At 42.7% G+C, this 23,115-nt stretch overlaps 3 protein-coding genes across 8 annotated transcripts; 1 reads left to right on the top strand and 2 right to left on the bottom strand.

Annotated features, from left to right (window-relative positions):
- Positions 1–952: 952 nt before the first annotated feature.
- PNRC2 (proline rich nuclear receptor coactivator 2) lies at positions 953–3,081 on the top strand. Its single transcript, XM_054086386.1, has 3 exons — positions 953–1,104; positions 1,581–1,785; positions 2,532–3,081. Exon 3 carries the CDS (start codon positions 2,550–2,552, stop codon positions 2,970–2,972), a length of 423 nt encoding a protein of 140 aa, XP_053942361.1. The 5' UTR covers positions 953–1,104; positions 1,581–1,785; positions 2,532–2,549; the 3' UTR covers positions 2,973–3,081.
- Positions 3,082–3,217: 136 nt separating this feature from the next.
- On the bottom strand, positions 3,218–15,595 carry SRSF10 (serine and arginine rich splicing factor 10). 6 transcript variants are annotated; one of them, XM_054086381.1, is made up of 7 exons: positions 15,439–15,595; positions 13,631–13,737; positions 11,725–11,826; positions 9,931–10,093; positions 9,594–9,647; positions 9,325–9,426; positions 3,218–6,345 (listed from the first exon to the last, which is right to left on the bottom strand). In XM_054086381.1, exons 1-7 carry the CDS (start codon positions 15,501–15,503, stop codon positions 6,327–6,329), a joined length of 612 nt encoding a protein of 203 aa, XP_053942356.1. In that variant the 5' UTR covers positions 15,504–15,595; the 3' UTR covers positions 3,218–6,326. The 6 variants fall into 6 exon arrangements, with proteins under 6 accessions (XP_053942356.1, XP_053942358.1, XP_053942357.1 ...); XM_054086383.1 differs by lacking the exon at positions 9,325–9,426 and having other exon boundaries at positions 9,594–9,644; XM_054086382.1 differs by lacking the exon at positions 9,325–9,426.
- Positions 15,596–16,891: 1,296 nt separating this feature from the next.
- LOC104060065 (fatty acid-binding protein, liver) lies at positions 16,892–21,379 on the bottom strand. The gene is made up of 4 exons (XM_009561802.2): positions 21,225–21,379; positions 20,159–20,331; positions 19,771–19,860; positions 16,892–18,715 (listed from the first exon to the last, which is right to left on the bottom strand). The coding sequence occupies exons 1-4, from the start codon at positions 21,355–21,357 to the stop codon at positions 18,665–18,667; spliced, it is 447 nt and encodes a 148-aa protein (XP_009560097.2). The 5' UTR covers positions 21,358–21,379; the 3' UTR covers positions 16,892–18,664.
- Between the last annotated feature and the right edge of the window lie 1,736 nt (positions 21,380–23,115).

Consider the following 23,115-nt stretch of genomic DNA (forward strand, 5'->3'; position numbering starts at 1 on the left):
CAACACGGTTTGGCAGCAGACGCAGTAAGTGCTGTAGCCAGGCACTAGATCAAAGCGAAGGGGCACTTGCCAGAGCAAGGTAAGCCCAGGAACCCCAGAGGGAGCCCGCCCCCCCAGTACCTGAAAGGGGTGACAAGAAAGCTGGGAGCAACTGTTCACAAAGGCTTGTAGTGATAGGATGAAGGGCAGTGGGTATAAACTGGAGAGGGGCAGATTTAGCTGCTCTAAAGTCTCCCCGCAGCCTTCTCTTCTCCAGGCTGAACAACCACAACTCTCTCAGCCGGTCCTTGTATGGGAGGTGTTCCAGCCCTCGGATCATCCTCTGGAGCCGTTCCAACAGCTCCATCTCCTTTTTATGCTGAGGATTCCAGAAACGGACACAATACTCCAAATGAGGTCTCACAAGACAGGAACAGAGGGGCAGAATCCCCTCCCTCACCCTGCTGGTCACGCTGCTCTGGATGCACCCAGGACACGGCTGGCTTCTGGGCTCGAGCGCACATTGCCGGCTCGTGTCGAGCTTCCAGACACAGAAGGGAATCCCTTGGGCAGAGCAGCGCGTGAGCACGAGCGCAGCGCCCCCTCGCGCGCCTCCTGCCTTTCCGCGCTGGCAATCCCGCTAAATCCTTAATAATTTAAAATGATCTGAATCGGGGCCGGTGAGGGCAGGTTCGCTCTTTGTCCGCTTTCAGGGACCCCCGTACAGCCGCGGAGGATCTTTTGTTAATTGTGTCCCCGCTCTGGAGCCCCGGGAGCCTCCCCGCTTTCGCCTCGTTGCGACGCTCCCGAGCGGCGGCGCCCTGCGATGAGAGCAGTGGAAATGCGGCCCTGCCGCTCCGCCCGGCAACAGGCGGGGCTTGGCTCCCATTGGCGGGAACGGGCGGGGACTGGGCGCACCCATTGGCTGAGCAGGCGGAGGGGCGTGCGCGCCCACTGGCTGATCGGGGGAGGGGTCTCCGGGCGGTGTGGGAGGTGGCCGCCATTTTGTGCAGGAGAGCGGCTCCGAGGCGGTTTTCGGGGCGGGCTCCGCGCGGGCGGGCAGCGGCGGCCGCGGTTCCCAAGGGCCCGTTGTGTGTGTCCGCGCCGTGGGACGGACAGAAGTCGGTGAGGACCACGCCGCCGTGTAGCGCTACGGGGGGACTCGGACCGGGGCGGCGGGTGGGGGGGCCGAGTGGAGGCCCAGTGAGGGGTAACGGCGGCCGCTGCGCCCGCGGCGGCGGCTCGAGGAGCCCAGGGGCGCGCTGAGCGCTCCTTCCCCAGAGCTCGCCTCCAAGGAGTTTCTCTTCGTATTGGACTTTTTTCCCCTATTAAAAATACTAAAAGGTTCTTGTTTGTTGCTTCTTAACTACTTCGATAAATACATACCACGATAAAAAGCGCTGTTTTCTGTGAAATGCTAGGTGTGGTGAGTTTATGTAGACCAAGATGAATGCCGCCTTTCTTAGTTTTAAGTATATTGTCATCTTTTACGAATAAGAGCCACGACTGACTTGATGAATTCTCTGAATTTTTTCAGTTTTGTTTTTTTTTTTAATAGAAACGATTTTGTTAGGCTGAATTCTGACTTCTTATTTGTGCAGTGGGACTTCTCTGTTGGAACTTCTGTGCCGAGAATCCAATGTTGGGCTCGGCTCCCTGGCTGAACACAGCAGATCAGCCCATGAAAACTTACATTTGTAGCCCAAGGAAGGAGTCCAGTGAAAGGCAGCACCTGCTCTTTCAGGCTTGGAAGCAAGAAAGGGGGCAAGAGTTGGAGAGTGTGGAATCTGAGAAGACAACTGAAAGGTAAAAGGGGCGGTAGGAGAGGAATAGTGAGGGAAGGTCAGCAGGAAGGTGCCAAGTACCCTGCCGTAGTATCTGTCTGCCGTAGTATCTGTCTGCCGTAGCATCTGTCTGCCGGCTTTGGGAGTTTGGTCACAAATGGCTGCTCTCCATTTGGGGTTGTTTTCAGTTCACTTTGGGGTATCAGGGTAATTCTTGGACTTGCCAGAAAGACTGGGGAGTGGCTTTATCAATACAGACTTCGTCCAGATCTTGTAACGAGCTTGGTTTAAACGTCTTGAGGATTAAATCCTAACACCTTAAATCTCGCCCTGTATTCTGCTAGCAAGGTCTCTCACGTTCCCAAGTAGGGTCTTCAGCAGTCAGTAGGTGGGCTGCTGGGGGACCAGCACTTTCAGAACGAGGGCTAGGAAGCTGTGGGGATAGTTTGCAGTTCCTGAAGGACAGTCTGACATATGATGTGGTCACACTATCAGCAGTAGAACTGCTGAGCCCTTGCAGCCTGTGATCTTCCACTCAGAAGGTGGGCTGCGTCATAATTCAGTTCTGAGTGTCTCAGCCAGGTTCTTTTGTGTTACTGTAGTGGCGTCCAGTAAAGGAGAGAAAAAAAACTCCTTTCAGTCAATGAATTTTTAGGTGAGATTGATCTCGGTGTACTTGCTTGGAATCGAAATGTTCTCTGAAGTACTTTTGGTTTTAAAAGAAATAGCAGTAATGCAACTCCACTGACTTTTCCCCTGTTTTTGCAGGTGACATTTAAGTTGAAGATGGGTGGTGGAGAAAGGTTCAACATTCCAGTTCCCCAGTCTAGAAATACCACGAAGAACCATCAACAACTTAAAAAACGGCAGAAGAATAAAGACCAGAATTCACAGGTGAAGACCTGTATGAAGAAAGAAAGAGGGTATGGATGCAACTCGTCATCTGGTGCATGGCAGGCCATACAAAAAGGGGGAAAGAACAATATTCATTTCTCTGATAATCAGAATTGGAGCCCTGCTTTATCAAATCGCAAGCTGTTTTTTGCACCTCAAACCAATCAGAACTATGCTGGGGCAAAGTTCAGTGAGCCACCTTCACCCAGTGTTCTTCCTAAGCCACCCAGCCACTGGGTACCTGGTTCTTATAAACCCTCTGATAAAGAAATAATGACATTTCAGCTTAAAACATTGCTTAAAGTCCAGGCTTGAGATGTAACTTTTGATGTTTTTAAAGTTATTTAAATTTCCAGGGTTTCAGATTAGAGAATCGTTATTTCTGACCCCAGATGCACAGAACTTGCTGCATGTAGTCAGTTACTTGGAAGAGAGGGCGTGGAAGTTTGCATTGCCCTAATGCGTTACCTCAGAAGCTGTGTGCTGTGTTCACTGTGACTACATATTTTCTCTATAATCAAGCCAATCAAATCCTGAGCAGTCATCGTTTAGTTTATTTATTGTGAGAGTAAATGGGACTGCTGCACAGTTGGAAGTGGGATGACTTTTTGGTATGGCCTTAGAAAACTAGCTTTTACCTAACTTTATGCAGCGTTAACTGGAAAACACTGCACTGAAAGCTGTGGCCTGGTGCTGCCTGGTGTGCGACTTGCTGGTCAATCAAAGCTGCACCGGGCAGACATGCTGGGCAGAAGGCTACGCCTCAGCCGTGGGTGCAGCAGAGAGGATTCTCTGTTCACACCCACGAGCCTGATGTGGTGCTGGAGCTGGTGGAGGAATGTTTGAGACTAAAATGGAGATGGAGAAGTTTCGGTGGGTGTTGAGTGGACGGAAGAGCTCATCAGGCGCAGCTCTCCCAGGCTCCAGCTGTCTTTACTGGGATATCAGCACGTCTGCCTGTGCCAGCAGATGGCACTGCCTTGCCAGATGGCTGCGAAAACCAACCAAAATCCTGTGTATTCCAGTTGCACTGCTGAGCTTTGTAACATTTTTGTATCTGGTTTTAGAATCATGCAGATGGTGCAGTACCTTCGGCTGCTCTGAAATCCGTGCCCCTGCGGTAACGGTGGCTTGGGGTGGGAGTTGAAGTATTGTGGGGAAGACAGAGCCATGTAAAAAAAAATATAAAGCTTTGTAGCATATGTAAATTCCTGCTGGGCTTTCCCACACAGATGTATTTTTAGTACAAAACTGTTGAATGTAAGTGACCATGCCAAGTACATGGCTGGGTTTAAAAAAAACATATTTTGTGTGGAAAAAAAAAAAAAAGACATTTGTAGCTGTGCCCTTGCACGGCAGACAGTGAACATGCATTTCACTTGGTTCTGAGCTTGTTAAAGTAAACTCTGTGCAAAAGAGGCTTATTTACATTTTTTTGATAAAATAAAAAGCTGAAAAAACCCACTTAAAAAATCTGCTCGGGGGGCAGATGCCATTGTTCTGGATGTGCAGAAGAGGGGACACAAAAGGATTTCAAACAAATCCCAGTGTTTTTTTCACAAATGCAAAGTGGCGAAGTCTGGGTGTATGGTGACACTTAAGCATTGTTGCTGCTCCTGTTTCTGAAATCAGTCTGTGTTGCTGCTCTCAGTATTTGCTAAAATATAGTAGCTCTCAGTGTGGGGCTAGGGCAGCTGCCAGGATGCAGTGATCACTGAAGAAGGGCTTGAACTTGAGAGAGGTGTTTCCAGATTGTGAGATGTTCTGAGCAGTCTCTGCACTTTGAATGCATGAGCAGCTGGCTGTATGTTTATGGATCCACTGCTCCAAATCAGATGGGACTTTTGTGGGCTATGCACTGAGGTGTCACTGCCCTGGACTCTCCCCTGCAAGCGAGCGTGGTGGCAGACTGCAGTGGCCAGTGTCTATGTACCGACTAGAGACAACATAGATGCAGATAAACTCAACTTTACACCCCCTACAGCACCTGCTTACTTGAGGTGGTATGGAAAATTAGGATTATGTCATTGTGGCAGCTATGGGGTTTCTGTGCAGCTCTGCTGATTCAGAATGACAATTACTCTTTAAATTCCCCCTTTCATGCCCTGAGCTGGCAAAGTGTATGGCTCAACCTGAGCAGCCAGGCGTGTGTTCTATCACCCTCCACAACGAGCTGGACGTTGCGCCACCTATCTTGAGTTTCTTCCCACAGTCCTCTTGTGCCTTGCCAGTGGTGTGGGAACGCTCAGCTGAAACCCAGCTGCCCTCAAACCCAAACTAAGCCTGCAGGAGGGCTGTGGCTCTGCCCAGGGAAGCGGGATGGGAAGCAAAGCAGCTGGTCTGGGAGGTGCAGCTCTGGCTCAGCAGTGACCACGCTCTGCCACAGGGCACCAGGGATCTTCCTGAGCAGTCAGCATTTGGCCATCCAGCTCCCAGGAGGCTAGAGCTGTGTTAATTAAGTCAGAAGGTGCTCTCAAGTTATAGTCAAAACTTGTACATTTTATTCCCAGTTCACAGGGTTATTTGCACAGATGGAACACAAAACTCAAGAAGAAATTATGTGTATGAATAAAACATTAGCATCTCTTGATCAAACACGCTACAGGGTACAGAGTCTCCCCTTCCTAGAATAGTTGCCAGTAAGAGCATCTTCAGACAAATACCATAGCAATGGACTACAGACTTCAGCAAGTTACAAGGTAAATTAAGAAAACCAGCAATTATCAATGGGTGATTATGTCCTAAAAATGTGTAAATTTATCCCTTGGTACTTTTCAAAACATTCATCTGTGACAGCCCTGCCAAAACCTCAGCAGCAGCGCTGCGACGGGTCAGCCCAACTGCCCTTCTCTGAATGTGGTTCAAGCTGTTACCCCAGACTAAACAGTAAGGGGGAAAAAAAAAAAAAAAAGCTCTTTCCAAGAAAAGAGCCAGAAATAACATTTAAATTGAAAATTTCCATTTTGAATAAAGCCATTGTAATGTACATTTAAACATCTGTAAAAGACATAGAAAGGATCACATTGAGCTTTTAGAGACCAGGCTATTTAGTCCCTAATTTAAACACCCAGCTACTTAACCACTAAATTTAAGATTTTTAATTATCAGTTGGGTGCATGGACTTTGAGTGAAAAAGAAGTTCCAATAGAGCCTTCTGTTACTCCTGAGAAACCAATCCGCTGCCGGTATTTTGGGGCACAGCCGTTACTTTCAGCAGAATTTTTACATGCTACAATTCTACAAGTTTTGCAGGAATGACAAACTAGTTCATACCACAGAAAAACAGAATTCCCACCGTTCTTGAGACTCCAAAAGAAAGATGCCTACACACGATCTTTTGTAGCCTGCGTGTCCTCACATTCCAGCTGTGCACACCCTGCAGGCAGGGTGCACATGATAGGCCCCTGCTGTTTTAGAGCAGACTGGGACCCCTGCACCAAGGGAGATGTTATCTAGATGGGCTGCGGCTGGACTCGCACCAATACATCAACATTCCCTGCCCTTTTGCCACATCCTGCTAACTCGTCCCCAACTGAAAGGCCCACAGAACAGCTTCTTCACAATTTTTCCATGGGAGCAAGAACTAGGACAACATCTTTATTCATGCACTCTTGAAACATCGTGGGTTTGTGTTCGGCTTTTCTGGCTTGTTCATATACACAAGTCAAGTCAAAGTTTAGTCCTACCTCTGGGAGAGAAAGAAAGAACCATCAGAACTGGCAGATACTGCATCACACTTGCAATGAACTGGATTTTCAAAACAAAATACACTTTAAACTGTGCTATATATCAATGTTGAGGCACACAACACAAGGACATGCGGACACAATAGCTCAGGTGTGGCCCTTGCTACCCCGCAGTCTTACATCGGAACCGCAACCTGGACACGTGGATGTTCCCTTCCCCCCGACCCCAGCTGTGACTCTGGCTGGACTGGCAAGAGTATCGAATACAGCATCCCCTTCCCACCACACAGCCAGGGACTGACCCTCAGAGGACCTTGCTCTGCAAGACTGTGTTCTTTAAGCATGCTGGGTGGGGTTTCTGCTGTTTTTACCATCAGCTCAGCTCACAAAAGGTAAGAGTGGGGTCAAAGCAATTAAGTGCTTTTCAGAGCTGTTTTCATTCAGTGGCATAAGAACCACTAGTTGTAAATGCCAAACGTCATCAGTTTTATCACCTCTTAGAGACCCCCCCCTGCTGGCACAATTTTTGATATGGCAAATATAAATTGATAAGGTGATACTAGAAATTTGGTTCTATATGAATCTTCAATTGCTGATTTTTTAAGCAGTTGATAACCTGGATAATAATATCTGAATTATGACCATAGGGAACTCCATCCAGCAATAATGAAAGTTAAAAGAAACGTCAACAGATCAGACTAAAAGATACACTTATCATGCTGCTTTTGTCCAGTACCCCTTTTAGAATGTGAAATGACATTTGTTTGGACGTCAAATAATAAATTTCTGACTCGGCTGAAATATCACAATAAGGACTTTACTCCACAAAGGATGTATAGCTCTACTCCTAACCATGCTCTGGAGTCCAAATCTAAAACTACAATAATTCCAGTGGATCAGTATTTCCTTCATTTTTTTATTACAGCATGTTTGCTAAATTTACAGCAAGCAGAAAATAAGCTGGGTCTTTAGTTATTTTGATCAAAACATTGATGTTTTAAAGGTAGTACACAATATTTGTTAAAAAGAACATATAAAAATACCTTTTTAGAAGCTCTATAAGAAAGGAAATACAAAGTTTAATCCCACAACTTTCCTCTGCTAGAGCTGCACACTACTGCTACAGTTTTAAATAGACTTTTTACTGTTTTTAAACTATACATCCAGGAAAGTCTACAAAATTAAAGGAACGTGCATATAAATGATTGCATAGCAGAACATGAACATTAACTGCAAACAGTAAAGAAAAGGTTAGAAATACTATCAAATGTACAAAGATTCTAGGATCAACCCCCTAAGCACGTTCTGCTGCCAATATTTAAAAGCTATCTGCATTTCATCAAAGGCCCTGCTGAAAACACTAAAGCCAAAACCTAGAACATTTCTCTAAAAAGGAATTTTTGAAATTAATGTCTCTATATGCTACTACATAGGAGAGTGAGGAACACTGGGTGTTTGATGCTGGCTTTTGAAGGCAACTAGTAAAAACAACGCCAAAAGCCATTTTCATAACAAATTATCTTGCCTTCTAGAGAAATACTGGTAAGATTACACACTGGTTACTTTTCACATTCGATTTACTAAATATACTGTATTAGTGATAAACTAAATAGCTAGAGATGCAGCTCTTGTTCATATCCAACTTAAAACATTTGTTCTTAAGTAAAATGAAATCTAGTAACCAAACCACTATCCATTCTGAGGAAGAGGTGATTCAGACTTGCTTGACCAATACTTTTTGACATGTAAAAAGCAAGCCTTTGTTACTCAGGAAGAGAGATGTCTACGGTTTTATATCTATGAATACATCAACCAACCACAGGAGTAATCGGTGTAGAAGTTTAGTTTTTATATACTGTACACACACAAATCGAAACAATCTACTTGTATCTAACAGCAGTAAAACTAAGCAATTTTATGGTTAACTGCTCACTAAAATTTAGAATAGATACAAAAACTGCATAAAATGTACATACAACCTAATATTCAGTTGCTCTGCCAACTTGCTGAAATTTGAATTTAATTTTCCATTTGGAGGTGTTTTTCCTTCAGACATTCAGAACTAGCAGCCAGGTAAAAGCAGTGGTGCCTCTACTCTGACAAGTCAAGACACTACACAATCTCTGAGTGAATTTCAAAGACCAACTCTCTCCCCATGTCGTACAAGTAACATTAGTACCATCTCGCCAGATGGCAGGGTAAAGGGAAATCTCAACATGCTTGCTCCACAGAGCTCCATTTGCCAACCTACTTGTGTCAGTGGGCACAGAGAACACAAAACCTGCCTTGGAATAAGGGAAACTCAAAACTGCCGGTCTGCATTTCACAGCAGTCAGGGCTGCACTACTGTCCAGTTCTCTGCTATATCACAAAGTTTAGCATTATAGAACAAGTTAAACAGCTGGTTTAACTGTTCAGCACAAACTGGTACCACTCTCTCTATGGGTGTGATGTTTTTAATAGGACAATGTTGCAAGTTACGATCAATCAAGTCATCACCAATATCTAAGCATTAAAAATGCAAATCTTTACAAAAATATACATAGAGACACCACAACCAGATCAGAGCTGCCCATGACATTTAACCAAGTGGACGTTCTCTCTCTCTTACTTGCTCTCAATGGCTTCTCAACACTGTTTTAATTTTAACCATTGTGGGCTACAGGGAAAACTGACAAAGAAAATATTTTTTAGCACTGTTGCAACATCATATTCCTGATAATTTAAGTAAACTGAACTTTGTGTAAATGAATCTTACATGCCTAAACCCAACATGGATACACTGTTAGTGGCCACTAGACTTGGGACTAGTCCATGACCTGGATCTGGATTTTGACCTAGATCTAGAATGTGATCTTGACTGTGATTTGGATCTAGCTGGTTCTTTTTTTCTCGACTCCTTTTCATATCTTGAGCTGGACTTATAGTGTGTTTTAGGATCTGTTTTAGAGGTGCCTCTAGATTTGGTGTGAGATGCAGACCTAGACCGTGATTTAGCCTTCATTTCTTTCTTGGGCTGTGACTTGGATCGTGATCTTGAATTGGACTTAGATCTTGAAAAAGATCGATTGCGGTGTTTGAACCTATCAGAATAAAGGGGAGAGAGGAGATTTGAATGTAAAAACACTATTCTTAGACATCTAGTACATTAAAAATTGTTTACCGTTTTTTTTTCAGGAGAAACTTTTAAAACCTATAGTTAAAGGAATACAGTGATCTTTCAATTTAAAAGGAGTAAAAGGTATTTTACCTATCGTTGTCCGAATGGCTTCTGCTACGACGAGGTCTTCCGGTAGGTCTGCTGCTAAAAGGGTACATCAGAAAAAGTAAATGGTGACAAATACCGAATGATGTACACAAATGCTTAATAAATTATCAGGCTGTACATTTGCTTTTAGTTGTTCTCAAATGAAGCAGAGAATAATTTCATTCAATATTTGATTTGATGTAACATGCATGGTGTGTAACTCCCACCAGTGATTACAAAGTGAGTACAGGAAAAGATTCCTCAAAATTCTAACAATTAAGTAGTGTGGTTTGTCCTCCAACCAACTCCGTGCAGTTCAAGCCAAACACACTACACTTACTTTCTGGGACTGTATGATCTTCTGTAGCTGTAATCAAAAGAACGGCTTCTAGATCGTCTCCTTTCATAGCTCCGACTTCTAGATCGCCTGTATCTGTCATAGTCATCATAACGCGAAGAACTGTATAGGTTTCTCCCTTCCTTGGCTTTCATTTGATTTGGTGCTGTAAAAAAAATAGCAATATGTAACATTTAGAAAAAGATGCCCTAATATTCCTTTAGTGACACTACTGATCCATATATTTGGTATTTAGCAGAAAGACCAATTCATGATTCTAGCAGATATGTTTATGAAAAGGACAAACGAGAGATTGCTGTACGCTACCTGCTTTTTACTGCTTTCACCATTGAACAAAAATTAATGCAGCTTTGTGGGTATTACAAATCTAGGAAAAATAATAATAAAAAACCAACCCCCCAAAATAGTTAGAACTAACGTTGCATAAAGCTAGAACACAGAACTGGCAAAGGTGATCCCAGGCCACCTGGAAACTCATGACAGGCCAAACCTTTGACTGAAACATTCTAACATTCCTGAATTTATACAAAAAGTCAAAGCTAGCAGGGAATTGAGCATCCATTTTCTTGACCACGCATTACATCTGATCTGCAGTCATCTTTAATGATTAAAAGAGCTTACACTGCAGCATTAATGGAGGCCACACAAAGAAAAGTTTGATTCTAGAGTGCCCCCCCTATAGAACGACAATGCACATTCACCCCATAGCTTAGTTATTAAAATAATTAAGAATGAATGAACTTATTAGTCTGTTGTATTTTCTCTAAGCAGCACAGCTGTCTTTCCTTTGTATTAAATTCCATTTTCATTCAAACACAAAGACCATGCTGAAGTAACTTCAATATATCACACTGTAATGAACACTGTCTACAGTAAAGGGCTACAATTTCTATGTTTTAAGTGCTGCTGTTTATAACACGAAGGTAGATTTCATTAATCTTTGTTCAGAAACTTAGAAGAAATGCCAGTGTTTACGTACAGGACAGAAGCTTGTCCTTCAGGGCAAGTAATTTCCATTAACTGCAATAAAAGCTGAACATGTGCATTTGAGGGAAACCTAGACACTTAAGTCGTTTCTTTGATAGCTTTAACTGAAAGATCTTTAAGACGTTTTTATTCCCAAGCTGCACATAAGTACCACATTCCTGTTTTAGGCCAACAAGTATGTGCTAGGTTTACCAACAGCATATTTTATCATTATGTAGTATCTGTATCTCTCTATAGTGAATGTGTATACGAATAACAAACAGAAACAACTTAAGTTGTCTTTATAATTATCTGTTCAGAAACTAAGACTTCTACAGTGAACTGAGATACCCACCCTGATATTTATTTCTACCCTGAAGCCAAATGAAAATGAAGATGTTACCTCAATCCTTGAAACTGCACTGCGCTGGTAAATGTCAACATAGAATCACTAATACACTTCAACACAACATAAACATGGCAATACGTTAAAACCCGGCTGCTCATTTTGACAGGGAGAACTTCCAATAGTGTTTCTGCAAAGAAAGCTTGGCAGAGCTGCAGAGAAACCTCTCTAAAATGTTCAGCCAGCAGCAAGAATCACAGCGTGGTAAGTGACGATTTCACTTAGGTATCTGTTTCTAATTAAAATGAGTCATTAATAGTTACTGGATAAAAAGTAAAACTTCCATATACTATTTATAAACAAGTAAGAACACATCACAACAAATAATAGCACACATAATGTAGCCTGGCAATCAACTATAAGGCTAAAATCATGGCCTGATGAAATATATGCAAGGCACTTACTCTTCCGATCTCCCTGTGCAAACTGGATTTCTATTTGCCGACCACAAATCCATTTCCGATCCAAATTATGGAGAGCATCTTCTGCATCACGGACATCTTCAAATGTGGCAAGTGTTAAGGTTCTTGGGAATTTGAATAGTTTACAGATTTGGTATTTAAAATAATAATAAGAATAAAAAAAGTTGGTTAATTTCCAATTTTACAAGTTTTTTTTTTGTTTTGAATATTTTTTAAGTTCTTTTGGTCACACTACAATACACACTAGATTTTTTTTTTTCAATTAACCACTGGCTATCTGAGATCTCCTATAATAAAATTAGAATCTCATAATATGACCAGGAACTTATCCATCAGCAAGCAGTTGCTGTGTGATACTCTAACTTTTTCTTCTCCCACTTGTACTTTTGCAAGGAAAAAACCCAATGGTATAGATTCCAAAACACATTTGTTAATGGTCATTCAGTTCTCTCCACTACAGTGACTTGACTAAAATGAAACCCTAGATCTTAAATGATGTTAGACAAACCAGTAGTGAAAATTAACACGTGTCAATTAATTTTAGAATGGGGATAAAGCTTTCCTTTTTTTCATCAAAACTGATTTTAAGTTTAAATCATATTTGCAAGTCTGAGATATTAAGCAGACACTAAAGCCTTGCACCATCCACTGGGTCAGGGTTCAGTACCACAGACATTACCAGTTTTAATCCCTGAGACTGTGGTAATTCACATCCCTTCTGCCAGCTATGGGACCTGAAAGAACGAGCTGCCTTTTTCCTCATAGCAACTCAGTTCATCAGCAGCATTGTCTACACAGGAATTCAGTTATGGTTTAGTAGTGGGCAAGTATGGTTGGACTCTATCTCAAAGGTCTTTTCCTACCAAATGATTCTATGACGTTGTAGGTATATATCTTGATAAACCAAAGAACGAATACGCTTTCACTCAAGACCACAGTTACAACAGCACTCACGATAGAAATATTGCAGGTTTTGCCAAGGGACCAAACCAGAATAATTCATCAAAGTTACTGCTTACTTGACAGACAGAAGAAAAACTGTTATTCTGTAGGATACATCAGGTATGACTCCTTTAATCTTGGCCACCATTCAACTTCATCTTGACCTTTAACTCTTTAAGTGCTTGTCAGAAGGACTTGTCATGAGATGCTTGGCCAAAAATGACAGATGGCTTTATCTTTTACTTTGAAAAACAACCTTTTCCCCCTTTTGTGGATAAAGCGAAGCTTTGTCTCCCATTATGGCTTGTCCTTCTTCCAGCTTTTCTTTATTTTTTCTTTTCCCAAACTCTCCCTTCTCTTCAAGCCTGATCCTTAAGAGGTCTTTGGCTTGTCTACTTGCCTCAATTGTTGAACTCTACTCTAAAGGTTCTTTCATGCTTTCTCTTTGGGGTCGCCATTACTGTACAGCTTTAAACTCTGAGGCAACAACAGAGGACAGTAAATTAGGGGACAATATTAAAGAAAGAAGTTCACCTCATTTTTTTTATACAGTCTGATTTTGATCAACTAATTCCAATTTCCATTTGTTAAATTAACAGTGAATACCAGCCACAGTTTGCTAAGCACAAGTTTACGTACAAACCAGTGATAATAAAAACGTGCTAGACAATTTTAGGTCAGTGATAGATTTTCATTTAAATCACATAGTATTAACTTCAGTGACATAAGTAAACTTTTATATTACTGGACTTGATTTAAATTTTGCAAAAAGGCAAAGAACTGAGAGAAGTTAATCTTCACAAATAACGAAAAATCACAATATCAGTAAGACACTTATTAGATACAACACAAAAGTAAACTGCTTTTTTTAGATTTGTTACCTCTTACACAAACTTGAATTTCAAACTTCAACACCCCTCACTAATCAGCCATCTGAAGAAAGGATATTGAACGTAAGCAAATCCTCTGGGACGACGAGTGTAGAAATCAAGTGGAACGTATACATCCACTATAGGCCCATAACGACCAAACTCACGGCGCAAGTCTTCAGACCTAGAATATCACATATATCTTACAAGTTTTTTCACTGTTTAAGGTGTTGCAGAACATCCACCAAATTAAAACAGAAATAAAACCTACAATCAACATGCCCACCCACCTTTACAGGAGCAGCTGGTAGAGGATGTGTGCAGCAAAACATTTTGTGGGAAAAAGGTATTAAGCAACACACTCAGGACTCTGGATGCTCAAGATATACCCTGACATTTTGACACCAATGTTCAGCACAGCTCTACAACAGGAGTATGAACCGAGAAGTGGTGCCTGTTGATCAGTTCAGTGCAGGACATACTAGCAAAGGTGGGCAGAGAGTGAAAAGAAGGATCTAAGAATTATCATTATTAATTACCTCAGTAACTCTTGACAGTGATTTTGTAATAAGCAAACATCAATTGTAAGATCCAAATAAACAGCATGAGAATAAACCAGTCACGCAAACTCATTTCCATAGAATAATCAATACTCACAACCACATCAAACAGAACAAAATTGGAGTGAGCCACAGAGGAAACCATTCATGCCCTCAGGACAGCTTTTCCAGAGAGGTGGCTTTAAGAGAGCTGAGCACAAAACTGCTGACAGATCCGTCACTATACTTGGAACAACTGCTCTCTCCTCAACAGGGAGGTTTCTTATTCACATCAGCTTCTTTACAGGTATTTTTGTGTCATTTGAGGACAATAACTTGTATGAGGAAGACTGATATTTACGTGTTATGAAAGCATTACTACTATTCATTTCTCATTGGTTGGGAAAGAATCTCCAGTGCAGTCAGTCAGTAATAGCAGAAGGGAACTATGACAACCAACATCAAGATCTCACAATGAAACCATCCATAAGAACGCCCCACCGAATCACAGGCTTACAGTGGAAGCCTCTATAGGATCCACATTACTTCAAAAAGTTTGGAAGCAACAGTCCTCCCTGACTGCTCTTACAGTAAAATAAACTGCTGGAAAAAGGAGAGAAAATTCACTTTAAAAAATAAGACTACAATAAACTACTTAGTTCATAGAGTCACAGAATAGTTTGGGTTGGAAGGGACCTTAAAGATCACCTAGTTCCATGGGCAAGAACACATCCCACTACATCAGGCTCCCCAAAACCCATCCAACCTGGTCTTGAACACCTCCAGGAATGGGGCAGCCACCACTGCTCTAGGTAACCTGGGCCAGGGCCTCCCCACCCTCACATTGAAGAAATTCATTCCATACTGCTCACACCACTGTTATTTGCTCAACAAATTTGGTGCGAGCTGCCTCGGCAGCAAGTCTGGAAACTCGCACCTGCTCTCCCAGCACTGGACCCCGCCGGCGCTCCCCAAGCCCCGCAGCCCCAGCAGCGCTGCCTCACACGTGCGTGCCGCGACTGGTAACACAAAAGCGACACCCGCGACGGAGAAATCTATCGCTTCATGGAGAATATCTGAGCCACAGGCAGGAGCGCGCGCCACGCGCACTTCCCAACGTCTTTCACTCCCCGTTCGAAGCCCCCGCCCGCCGGCCGCGCGCCCGGGCCTCGCTGAGCGCCGCGATCGCTGCGCGGAGAAAGCGCCGCCCCCATCGCGCGCCCGCGGAGGCCGCGGCGATCGCCGCGTAACTAGAACCGGCTCCACGGCGGGGGGGGTGGGGGGCAGCCTCGCGCCGCCGCCGCCCCCTCGGCCCGGAGCCCGTTGAGGCGCGCGGCGCCGCTCACCGCGTGTCGTCGGCCACGTTCCGCACGAAGAGCGAAGTGTTGGGCGGGCGCAGGTAGCGGGACATGGCGGCGGCGCGGGCGCTGCGGAGCGGGCGGCGGGGCGACCCTGGAGGGGGGGGAGGGAACTGCGCGCGCGCACCGCCTCTCGCGAGACTCGCGCGCCCCTTCCGCCAGACCCGCCCCCCGTCACCGCGCACGCGCCCTCCGATCGCCGGGCCCGCGCGCTTGCGCAGAGGGCGCCCCTCGTCCCGGCGCCCGCGCGCCGCCCAGAGTTTTCCCGCCGAAACAGGGGGCGGTGCGAGATGGCGGCGGCGACGCGGGCTTCCCCGAGGGCGGGGCCGGCCGTTCTGTTCGTAGCCGCTCGTGGTCCGGCAGGTACCGCACGGCGCGAGGGGCGCCGAGAGGAGCCGAGAGGAGCCGCGAGGAGCCGCCCGAGTTGTGTTGCGGGAGGCTTGGGCTGAAAGTTGAGAAGTTTTCTTCATGGAGGGCGAAACCCGTGTGGATGCGGCGCTTGGGGACAGGGCTGGCGGCGTTGGGCTCGAGGCTGGGCTCGAAGTCCTGAAGGTCTTTTCCGACGTGAACGGTTCTGTGATAAACGGCGGCTCTGGGTGAGGAGCTGCGGTTGATCTGGTGGAGGGTTTAGTGCCTGTCCCTGTCCGTGCTGGTGCGAGGAGGTTCCAGCAAACTGCAGATGGAACTGGAACTGCTGCTGGAGCGAGTCCAGAGAAGGCTGCAAGGATGATCCGAGGGCTGGAGCATCTCCCGTACGAGGACAGGCTGAGAGTTGAGGCTGTTCAGCCTGGAGAAGAGAAAGCTCTGAGGAGACCTTATAGCGACCTTCCAGTACCTGAAGGGGCTACAAGAAGGCGAGGGAGGGGCTGTTCACAAAGGCTTGGAGTGATAGGACAAGGGGCAATGGGTATAAACTAGAGAGGGGCAGATTTAGTCTGGACATAAGGAGCAATTCTTTCACTATGAGAGTGGTGAGGCAATGGCACAGGCTGCTGAGGGAAGTTGCGACTACCCCATCCTTGGAGGTGTTGAAGCCCAGGTTGGATGGGGCTTGGGCAGCCTGATCTTGTGTGAGGTGTCCGTACCCATGTCAGGGGAGTTGGGATTGGATGATCTATAAGGTCCTTTCCAACCCAAACTATTCTATAATTCTATGGGAGAGACGCTTGAGGCTGGTACAGTCCTAGTGGCTGTCACTGCCCTGTTTCCACTCTTTTGTTTTTAATGTCTGAATAGGAATAAAAACTGGTGGGTGAACACTGCTGTTGATATGCTGGAAAGTTTCGCAGTTGGACTTACCTGGCTTTTTTACAGGTTTTGAATGGCGGATAAAGATCCATTGCTGACACAGAAGGTGTGTGTCCACTGTATGTGCTGCTCTTTGAAAAAAAAATAATGGTGGTGGTTGCATGCAGAGTGGTCTGCGTGCAGGATTCTGCGGAAAAGAGGTGGGGTTCTCAGTGTTTTCTGCACTTTATAGTTAACATGACTCTGCTAAGTATACTAGCAGGAGGGTGAGTTTGCTATCTTGTGCAATATATATACAGATCTGCTTACACAAGTCATCAAAAGAACATGAAAGTGAAGTCAGGAAAGCACATTAGAGACTGAAATTATGATGGTATTGCATGACACAGAACAGCTATGCCAAAGGAGAAAATATTATTTCTGTAGGCATTACGTAAAACAACGGAATCACCAGACAACAGGATTTGAGGTTTTTGAATTGGAAAGGAAAAGTTTTGAACCAGATCCAAATAAGATTATAAATTCTCTCATGCAGTCCTTTGCAGGAAAAAAAAAAATCACTTGATTTTGTGGAAGAGTGGATCCAGTACTACTGTCTGAACCTGTAAGAGTTTGTCATCCAGAAATGATCAATTATTTTGGGCAGGGTTTGCACTCTGAACAAAATCCTTCAGGTTTTGACTGCTTCACATAAGGAACTGCGTTGAGTATTTCCTCTAAAGCTGTGAGGCCCCATGGCAGAAGAATGTTGCCATTGGGTTGAAAAGACTGGCATGGTTGTTGGAAGTGCTGAATCACTGCAGTTGTAAAGTAACCAAAGTATTCTTTTAAGAATTTTTAGTGCTTCCAAGTTAAAATGGTTCAGCATTGGTTTAAATTCTGTGTAGTGTTAGTGTGGTTTTTGTATGTAGTCTCTGCAATTTATGACTTAAACTGCCTCTGTGTACCAGCTGTCCTGTATCGAGGCTCTGTTTTGTAGTGTTCCATTGTGTAGTTAGCAGCAGTTACCCAGCAACTTCCAAACATAAGTGTTTCAAGCTCTTATTATGGTATTTTGCAGTATGAATGCTTTAAAGCAGCCTTCTCCCTGAATTTTACCACTGTCTTGATTTCTGTTCTGTTGATCTTATTTATGTGTAATTCGCATGAAATTTAATTCAGTCTGCAGAAGTGTAGCTAGCATTAGAACTGCCTCTGCAGCAAAATGAGCACAATAGTACTTGCACGGTTACCCCAGAAAAGTTCCCTGTGAGTACAGCCTTATCTCAGAATAAGAATACACTACCCAAAGCGTTATTAACTAAAACAGACCTCCCCTCTCACAAACTGCTCTTTTCCTAGGTTAGGAAGATGTAGGTTCAGCGCTCTTAATTGGAATCAAACATCCCCATGAGGATTTTAAATGGCATAATCAGCCTAGCAATGTTTTCCAGTGAAGTCTTACACCCAAGACCAATTCTAACACGCTTGCGGTGACTTAAATGAGTGAAGTAGGGCTGCTAATGTAATAATTGGATATAATCAGCAGTGAACAGAGGAATGGTTATAGGCATTGGTCCGGTGCATTTTATACTTCAGTTGAGACACAATGCGAACAGAAACAGCCTCGTGTACTTGAGCTTCACAAACTACTGTGACAGGCAGATATTGGGAGTATGTTGCAAAATGGAAGAATGTTTAGTTCCCTTTGCTCTTGTAGTGCTTCAATTTTGTTTAATTATACTCTTGTGTGCTTCAATTTAAGAGCAGTCAGTCATTCCTGTTATTGCTTTGTAATCATTGTGGCTTTTAAATACTTGAGGAAAACATGGTCTTAGAAGAATGGAGAGTGATGCACGTGTGAAAGGAGAGCAGAAGTCATGATTATGTTCTGTACTATTTGTTCAGATAGCAAAGATATCACACCTTGTGGAAACTGCACTTTATTTTAGGTATGTAAAGATGTCACAAAGAAGATGATGTGTCTTTAAACTCTCTTGCTTCTTCGGACAAGTGTTGCTCCACCAACAGTCATAGTCTGTAGAAGACAAAAGTGTGTAACTTGTTTTTCATTTAGAGTTTAGGGTATCTGTTTATAGCTAAGTGACCAGAAGTTTCTGCAATATATGTATAAACCCATCTTATGCGACAAGAAAATGCCTTCACAGTGCCTGCCTACGAATATGTGTGTAATATTCATGCTAAATAATTTTCTTTTACAGAACCAGTTCCGAAGATGGAAAACCTAAATATAGATGCCATCCTCAACTACATTTTATCACTCTGTTTTAAGAAGTATCATAGATACTGCGATGAAATCTGCTCCCTGTGATAGAAATTCTCTGTCCCCAATACTAATGGGCTCTTTTGTCTAGTGCTTTGCTTACTTAATGTTTGAAAAATAGAGATACTCAAAATTATCTTTAGAAATTGTATGTCCAACATGTACAACTTGAATGTTGCTGACTGTCATTCTTGTATGAGTCTTTACATAAGTGGACACTTCTTGGAAGCCTAATGAGCTTAACTCTACAGTAGAGAAAAGCTCTTTGTCCATACCAAACAATTTGTAGCTAAATAAAGAACTTAGGAGAATTGTATGTGGAACAAGTGCATTGTACATTTCCAGGTTTGACTCAGCCTTTACTTTCTTTTCAGAGCCAATGCTGAGGGTGGAAACACTGCTATAGTATTCTAGAGGGATTTATGAGGAGTCTTGCTGCAGCGTACTCAGCAGGTAAAGCCATTCACGTGTCAGTGCCTAGAATTGACCCCAGGGCAGCAATAAAAAGATTTGTTGAGCAGGATGCATTAAATAAATGAGCAGTGTTCAAAGGAAAGCCGTCTAGGGCAATACATTTTAATAAGAAACAGGAATCATAAAGGATACTTAGTATTTTCCAGTGACTGTCAGTTGTTTTGAAAAATGAAAATTCTGTGTCTCCAGATTTAAGAACCTGTAAGGAATTCTGCAAGTAATGTAGGAATTTGGGGGCCAGGATCTGCTTAAGGTCATAAGCCAACCCTGATAGCGAATCAGAACAGTTTTTCCTTTAGCATTTTTTCATACTGTGTTGTTTTTCTAACACTTACCTCCACCATTTCACTTCCTTTGATTTCTTGCTCATGAGAGAACTTTTCTGCTTTGCACACAAGCTTCCCATTTACCATGTTCACGGTGCACTGTTGGGGCAGATGTGAAAGTTATAGAAAGTTTTAGATTAAATTTTAAATTCAATGGGAATAATAAGTAGGGGACTGCATAAGTAGGAAATAAATTATACTGATGCTTCAAAATCACATCTGCTAATTTAAACTGGAACCCACAGCGTTTTAACAAGAGCTTTAGAAGAAAGAATTCTTTCTGTTGAAATGATTGAGATGTATGCTAATGGAGATGGTGGGAATGAGTGCCACTCATATACAGAAAATGAAGTGTAAGGATGAACAAAGAGATGCACACGTTCCTGGAATATATTACCTTTAGCTTTCTGCCATCCATGGTAGTAATTTCAGCCTCTTTTCCAAGTGTAAATGAGTTTGTTACAGATTGCTTGGGTGTTTTTGATGTCACGATAAAGTCATCTCCTTTTTGTTTTATCTCAATAATAGGTTTAATATCCATGGCGACTTTGATAAGGTCATCTGGCAATGCTGTAAAAAGGCAAAAAAGGGCTTTTCGTGTTATGAAGTAGTGTGTTTATATGAAATAGCAAATTATTTTATCGGATAAAGGTGAAAAAGACACAAACCAGTGATAGAAACTGATGTCCAAGTTAAAAGACAAATCCTGTTTCGGATTCCTCACTTCTCTGTGGGTGTATTGTTCCACTCCATCTAGTTGGTGTAGATTTTGATACTATATTTGTTAATCTTGAGTCAGAATATGTATTGTTTCTTTCAGTAATGCTTGCCATGTCATGACCCATGGGTCTCTAGCAGGATTTGAGAATGTTGTCTTTAGCAGTAGTGGGATTGGTTCAGGCATCAAAATGTGGGACTAGGCTTTTCAACTGTAACTGAACTTTATTCTGCTGAACATCCCTTACATTTGTTTAAAAACCCTAATGTGAATTTTTTGCTGAGACTGTCTAGAGGGTAAGTGCATTTTTAGCAATATAGGCCCATGCTAATTTCATTCCTTGCAGATTATGAACAGGTATAACAATCACTAATGTTTTGCAGCGTGCCTGCACTGCTAATATCACTTTGGAAATCTGTGCGTGTCGCTGGCAACTTATTTCTAGTTAAATGTCTTTATATAAAGTTGTGTGTTAATGAAAACACATTGGTTTCTGATATACCTCCTTTTTCATGAGGAACTTGTGTTAAGGCAGGGATTTGGGGGTTATTTATAATCTGTCTACATCTATCTATACGATTTTCGTTTCTTTTGATTTTTAAATTAGACAAACCAGATGTGACTAGTGGGGGTAGTTTGTCATACAAACAAAGAAAAGAAACATAGAAATACAGTAATAACAGATGTCATGCAAAGAGGGTACTGCAGTCTGACCAGGGGTTTTCAGAAGTAACTGGGCACTTACCGAGAGCTTTCAGAAACTCTTCGTAGTTCTCTTGAGCATAGACCTGCCAGGTTCCGTTGAATGCCATTATGGATATTATAATGTAGTTTAGGGTGGTGATGCTAGCAGGAAAGCGAGGGCGCTCTCTGGCCATCCAGATGCTATTTATGGAAAGGGAAAGGCCAGCCCAAGTTGTGAGATGATTGGCTAACTATTAACTGTGAAGTAGCAATTATTAATCATTTATTTGTCTTTAATGATCATAACCTCTAGTTCATTCTGCTTTGTAGAAGTCTTACCTTGACCAGCTGGTTTGGGATGTTAGGTTTGTTGTGGATTACTGTGCTTGGGTAATTATTCATAACTGATATAAAGAATTGCATGGATTAATTTGTTTTCTTTTTGTTCACAACTTCGGTGTTTGGTACAATTTCTGTGTTTGGGGTAGAATTCTTGAGATAATGGAATAACTTACAATAGATGTGAGGTAATTACTCTCTTACAGCAGGAACTTCCTAATTATCAAAATATTTTCTACTGTGGATGCTTGGACTGGTGGAAATAAAATCCACAGCTGTTTCTTCCAAAATCGTGGTCCTCGAATTGCATGAGGACAGGGAAAAGGCTGTTGGAGTGGGGCAGTCAGTTATGACTTTATCCAGTAGATGTCAGTGATGTACATCTAAAGCTGTATTAACCATAGTTTATTATTTATTTTTTTTTAATCATCAATGCATACATAGAAGATTAAAGGTAAAATAAAACATGGAACATTGCTTGGAGACTGAAATGAAAGAAGTAAATGGGAGATGATTATTTTTCTTCTCACCAAGTGCACCAAGCATTCCTCACTCGTAACAGCTTTTGAGTGCTGTTTGTGCAGGCATGGCTGTTGATTTTGGAAGACATTCATTGTGTCTTGCAGTTAGATTTCTTAATTCAAATAGAGTGTACCCCAGAGGTAGGTGACCTTTATAAGTTAGCTTTTATTACTCCATACCGTTCAGTGGTTCTTCTGTTTAAATATAAAGCCAACGCCGAACTTAGGAATTCACAACATTTTTTTCAGTGCGTGGTTTTAAAGAAAATTCACACACACACAAAGAGCCAATTTTGTAATTACATTTACTTATGATAATATTTGAGTAGCAGAGACGAGGTACTTTTGACGAATAAGGCTGTCTTTACATGTGGGGTGTAACACCTGGCTCTAAATGGTACCTGTTTATTTTGGAATTATTCTAGGACATGGTTCGTCTGTTTTACCATAGAATAACGGTAATAATGCCATCAGAAGGGCCTGCTTTTCTTCATTCACTGTATAATGAATCTAGACAATCAGCTAAGCTCTCACTTTTTAATATTAAATATAATAATATAAATTATATACATGTAATTTTCAGTAACTGCCTTTGGTCAAGTGACTGGCAATCCTCTACAGGATATCTGCCCTCATTTATGTTGACACTGGAAAGCGTCCCTTAGTTAACCAGGAAAAATACTGCTGTTGTGAGGACAGCTTATACTCATTTGTGGAGCTGAATAAGTGCATTTACCTGGATGGCTGTATTAGGAATACAGTAATTTTTTTTTTTAATTGTTCACTGAAGTAATGTTACTGATAGAAGCTGGGAGTGTAGCTGTGGCTTCAGAGGAGTTGAGAGGCTACACTTCTTTCTACATCCACAATAATCCAACATAACTAATAAACCTAAAAATCTCTTTTAATTCTAAAGAGCATAGGTGCTCAGTAGGATGAAAGGAGCTGGGTCCATCTTGGTAGTTGTTCCCTCAGTCCTTGTGTGTAAATCACACAGAATCACAAGGTTGGAAAGGACCCATTGGAGCATCGAGTCCAACCATTCCTAACACTCCCTAAACTATGTCCCTCAGCACTTCATCCACCCGTTCC

The sequence above is a fragment of the Cuculus canorus genome, chromosome 22 (genome assembly GCF_017976375.1).
Source record: "Cuculus canorus isolate bCucCan1 chromosome 22, bCucCan1.pri, whole genome shotgun sequence".
NCBI lineage: Eukaryota > Metazoa > Chordata > Aves > Cuculiformes > Cuculidae > Cuculus > Cuculus canorus.